The following is a 5921-nucleotide window of genomic DNA, read 5'->3' as shown; positions in this document are numbered from 1 at the left end:
ATGAAAGGAAAAAACCGCCCTTTATTTTTTCTTCTAGTTTTATTATTGTCACACAAAGTATCATATAAAGATAATTTTTCTATTAGACTAATAAATTATCATGAAGAAAAAAATATATATATTTAATTACACTAATAAGCAAATTAGAAAAAGCTAATAATCGTGATGCCTGCAATTTTTTTCTTCATTTCTCTCAGGTAAATAATGTATTATTAGAACGAACAATTGAAACCCTTCAAGAATGCAAAAATGAATATGTGAAAGGTGAAAATTGTTATAAATTAGCTAAAGGGCATCACTATATTGAGGAAGATAACATAGAACGATGGTTACAAGGAACTAATGAAAGAAGAAGTGAGGAAAATATAAAATATAAATATGGCGTAACGGAACTAAAAATAAAATATGAGCAAATGAATGGAAAAAGAACTAGCCGTATTTTGAAGGAATCAATTTACGAGGCGCAAAACTTTAGAGACAACAATTACAGAGAGGAAAAAGATGGAGAACATAAAACTGATAGTAAAACTGATAACGGGAGAGGTGCAAACAATTTGGTAATGTTAGATTATGATACATCTAGCAGTGGCCATTCAGCTGTGACCCTTGATAATGTTCTTGAATTTGTGACTGAACATGGGGGAAATTCTCTTGAAAAATCTTCGAAAGGTGGCAATCCTTACGATATTCATCATAAGAAAAAGATCTCTAGTGATGTTATAAATCATGCTTTTCTTCAAAAATATGTAATGAAAAAGTGTAATGATAAGAGGGGACGTCGCATAAGAGATTGGGACTGTCCAAATAAGAAGGATATTTGTATACCAGATCGAAGATATCAATTATGTATGAAGGAAATTACGAATTTGATAGATAATACAAACACAAATTTTCCTAGTGATATAAGATTTCGAAAGTCATATTTGAAAATGAAACTCATTTATGATGTTAGAGAAGAGGGAGATTTGTTATTAAAGAAGTATAACAACATATATAACAAAGACTTATGTAATGATATAAGATGGAGTTTTGAAGATTTTGGAGATATAATTATGGGAACTGATATGGAAGCTGTTGGATATTCCAAAGTAGTGGAAACAAATTTGCGCAGCATCTTTGGAACTGGTGAAAATGCCCAACTGCATCGTAAGCAATGGTGGAATGAATGTAAAAAAGAGATTTGGAGAGAAATAATGTCCTCAGTTAAAAAAAAATTAAAGGGTAATTCTGCATGGATTTGTGAAAAAGATGTTGCGGTAAATGTAGAACCCCAAATATATAGATGGATTCGAGAATGGGGAAGGGATTATATATTAGAATTACCCAAAGAACTACAAAAACTGAAAGAAAAATGTGATAGAAAATTCTATTATACTGATATAAATGTATGTAATGTATTTCCATGTAAAAATGCTTGTATATTATATGATCAATGGATAACAAGAAAAAAAAAACAATGGGATCTTCTGTCAAATAAATTCATAAGTGTAAAAAAAGAACAAAACATCCAGACGGCAGATATCGTAACTGCTTATGATATACTAAAACAGGAGTTAGATGGATTTAACGATGTGGCCTTTGAGAATGAAATTAACCAACGTGATAATGCATATATTGATTTATGCGTTTGTACCGCTAAAAAAAATACCCAGAAAGTCCTGACAAATGTAGAAAATGCTGCTAAATCTAAGGCATCAAATTCGAATCCGAAAATTCAGGCTGTATATAGCAGTAAGGAGGAGAAGGTTCAAGGGGATTCTGCACATGGAAATGTTAACAGCGGCGCACATAATTCTACCACAGGTAAAGCTGTTACGTGGAAAGGTCAAAATGGAAATCAGACATGTGAAAAAAGCAATGTACAGCGAAGTGATATTGCTGAAAGTGCAAGTGCTAAAAATGTTGATCCGCAGAAATCTGTAAGTGAAAGGAGTGCCGACACTACGAGCGTTACAAATATTGCAGAAGCTGGAAAGGAAAACTTAGGCACAACAAATAGTCAATCTTCTAAGTCTACCGTTGAAGCAAATAGCCCAGGTTATGGCACTGTGAACAGTTCATCTATATCTGTAAAAAATAGTGAAAAAACGTTAGTAACCACCGATAAAGGTTTGGGGTCTTCGAAAGATAACAGTGATAACAATGGATCTACGGAATCTAAGAAATCGATGGCTAATCCTGATTCAAATAGTAAAGGTGAGACGGGAATGGGACAAGACAATGATAAGGAGAAGGCTACTAAAGATAGTAGTAATAATTCAGATAATACAAGCTCTGTTAGGGGCGATACTACTGGTGCAGTTGATAGAAATATTAATAAAGGTGTTCCTGAGGATAGAGATAAAATTGTAGGAAGTAAAAAAGGAGAAAAGGAAGATAACTCTGCAAATAAGGATGCAGCGACTGTAGTTGGTGGTAACACTAATGATAGAAGAGAAAATGGTACGGAAAAAAACAATTTTCCTGCACCTGACAGTAAACAAAGTGAGGATGCAACTCCGCTAAGTAAAACTGAAAGTTTAGAATTAAACGAAAGTGTACATAGAACTACTAATGATACAACTCACAGTTTAAAAAATAAAAATGAAGGAAGCGAAAAGGATTTACAAAAGCATGATTTTAAAAATAATGATATGCCGAATGAAGAACCCAATTCTGATCAAACTACAGATGCAGAGGGACATCACAGGGATAGTATCAAAAATGATAAAGGAGAATGGAGAACGCATATGAATAAAGGTACTTTTACGAAAAATCCAAATAGTAACCACTTAAATAGCCATAATAATTTGAGTAATGGTAAATTAGATATAAAAGAATACAAATACAGAGATGTCAACTTAACAAGAGAAAGAATTATATATATGTCCGAAGTACGCAAGTGCAATAATAATATTTCTTTAAGCTACTGTAACTCTATAGAAGACAAAATGTCATCGAACACTTGTTCTAGAGAGAAAAGTAAAAATTTATGTTGTTCAATATCGGATTTTTGTTTGAATTATTTTGAGGTTAATTCTTATGAGTATCATAATTGCATGAAAAAGGAATTTGAAGATCTATCATACAAGTGCTTTACAAAAGGGGGTTTTACAGGTATGCAGAAAAAGAAGATGAATAGAGAAAGATGTTATGTAAATTAAAAAGAAATTAATTTTAAGAATGTTATAAAAATTTTTGTAACCAATATTCTTTTTGCAGACAAGGCTTATTTTGCCGCGGGAGGAGCGATGCTGATACTGCTATTGTTAATTACTTCACGGAATATTATCAAAAATGAGTAACCAGAAAATAAAATAAAAATTAGAATAAAAATTATAGTAAAAACTATAATAATAATTAGAGTAAAAACTAGAATAAGAATTATAGTAAAAACTAGAATTAAAATTATAGTAAAATCTATAATAAAAATTAGAGTAAAAACTAGAATAATAATTAGAATAAAAAATAAAATAACAATTAGAAGAAAAAATAAAATAAAATAAGAAATGCTGTTAATGCACAATTAATTCTAAGTATCCCATTTGTGAAGTTTTAAAGAGAGTAAAAATGCATGGTCATTATGTCCATGCATATATACACATATACATATATGTACGTATATATAAAAAATGCACACATCCTTGTTCGTACAGATCTGAAGAAGCTACATTTAATGAGTTTGAAGAACACTGTGATAATATTCAAAGAATCCCCCTGATGCCTAACAGTAATTCAAATTTCAAAAGCAAAATCCCATTCAAAAAGAAACATTACATCATTTTGCTTTATTCTTTTTATTTCTTTTTTAGATATTGAACACATGCAACCATTAACCCCCCTGGATTATTCATGATGCTACTTTGGTAAATAAAAGCAATTCTGATTGTAGTTCTGATACCATTTTAGTCATTTTGCTTGATGCAATAAATGAGAAAATATTTCAAGCTTATGCATGAATGATTTACAAGCACTATGATAATTATTTGAATTGTGTAACTTTATTTAAATTTCTAAATTAGAATTAATTGTTTGTATTTGTAACAAGTGCATACAATTGTATTTCCTTTTATTGGCTTGTAGGATGTAGTCCTTTTGCCCATAGAGCAAAAATTCGTTTAAGCGAATTTTACAATTTTTTTCTTTCACCTTTTTATTTTTTTTATATTAACCAAAAATATACGATTTTAATAATTTGAATAATACATATTGAAGGATAAATAAAAATAAAAATCGAACTTAACACATTTGGCATGAAAATAATCTTGCTAATGCATGTGATAAGAAGCATTGCCCTGGAAAATAAATTATCATACTGAAGAAAATTTTCATTTTCAGTTGCCTGTTAAATGGAGTATATTTACATTTTTTTATGTATATTTTGAACTTTTTTTTCATTTGGGGTATGCTATCAATTTTTAGCAGCTTTCCTACAATTTCTTGCTTGTTTACATATGTAGTATCAATCCGTTCGTAGGCTATATATTAATAAAGATTCCTTGATGATGTTTAATAACAAAATTATAGGCAGACAGTCGTTTTTAATTTACATATAACAGTATCGGCAATTTGTAGAAGCAATAAGAACGCAATAACAATGTAATGGAAAAGGGAAAAGTTTTTTACCATATTTTTTTTTTCTCACTTAATTTCAAGTTTATTGGCGTCGGAGGTACTGTTTATAAATTTTATATTACTACATTTATGTCATAGGGTGGAGAACCTCCTAAGAGACATATTGTATAATAATTATTCGAAAAAATAAAAGAATTCTTAAAAATATTAAAAAGCACACGAAATAATTATTGGAAAAAGGGATTCGTAGTTTGTATCTGCGTTTTTTGGATCAATACATTACAGCATGAAGTAGAAGTTCATCATAACAACCAAAATCATATAAAGTCATGGCCAATTTTTAGATGCACACATAAAGGAATGGCAAAAATAAAAGGATAACCAACAATTGTTATTTAATTTAATTACATTACCACAGCGTTTACTTCTATAAAATTCATATTTGTAGTAAATGTAGTTTCACAAAATTATGTTTATAATAAGACGAAAAATTGACAAGTTTTTGCTTCAGCAAAAGTCCAAACATAATTTGTAATTATATATAAAAATCTATAAATAAGAAAATGATTTTATTTTTTTTTTCTTGTTTAAAAAAAATTAATATTTTTGTTTTTCACAAAAATAGTAAAGGTTATTTTCTTTTTTCATTCATTATATTATTGTATATCTTTTTTACATTTGTATATATTGTTTTCATGAAGTATTATGTCGAACGATTTTCAGATTAGTCTTAAACCATTTTTGTTTTTAAAAGGCGTTTATGCTTATATTTATAAAACGATATACATTAATATGGAAGATATATATTGTTATTAAAAATTTCTTCTATAGAAATTATCGTTTTATGGACTTCTATTTAATCAAACATTTGTTAAATAATTAAGTACAACCTTTTCAACCAATTAGAACGAACTGTTATTGGTGACTAAATTGAGCTTTAGGGTTCAGCGTTTAGGTTTTTAAGGGTTTCACAATTCAGGGTTTAGTATTCAATGTTTAGGTTTAAGTTTCAGGCTTCAGGGTTTAGGGTGCACTAAATATTTTTTTCTATGCGAAACCTTATCAACGACCGAAAAAAATTGAACGTTTATTTAATATAAAGTAAATTAATTTCTTTTATTGCTCAATTATAATATAATTGAAATTTCTTTTTGTCTGTAATATTTTACCACCAATAATCATACTTATAATTTTACGGAACATATTATAATGACATATAAGACATGTTTTACGCTTATATGAAGCCTATATTTTTAAATTAAAAATATTATTAATGCATTATACATTTCATTAAAATATTGTAATGTAACGCAAAAAAATTAAAATTTAATTTGTGAAAATTATAAAAGTTTTTAACCACACCCTAT

The 5921-nt window shown here is 28.7% G+C and overlaps 1 protein-coding gene across 1 annotated transcript; it reads left to right on the top strand.

Moving 5' to 3' along the window:
- On the top strand, window positions 1-3835 carry PCYB_033090 (Duffy binding protein 2; the record flags this gene model as incomplete). Its single annotated transcript, XM_004220981.1, has 5 exons — window positions 1-57; window positions 198-3096; window positions 3202-3280; window positions 3636-3709; window positions 3792-3835. The coding sequence occupies 5 exons, from the start codon at window positions 1-3 to the stop codon at window positions 3833-3835; spliced, it is 3153 nt and encodes a 1050-aa protein (XP_004221029.1).
- Window positions 3836-5921: the final 2086 nt, after the last annotated feature.

The sequence above is a fragment of the Plasmodium cynomolgi genome, chromosome 3 (assembly GCF_000321355.1).
Source record: "Plasmodium cynomolgi strain B DNA, chromosome 3, whole genome shotgun sequence".
NCBI lineage: Eukaryota > Apicomplexa > Aconoidasida > Haemosporida > Plasmodiidae > Plasmodium > Plasmodium cynomolgi.
The sequence above is the reverse complement of the archived record's forward strand: the minus strand, read 5'-3'. Positions and strand labels throughout refer to the sequence as shown.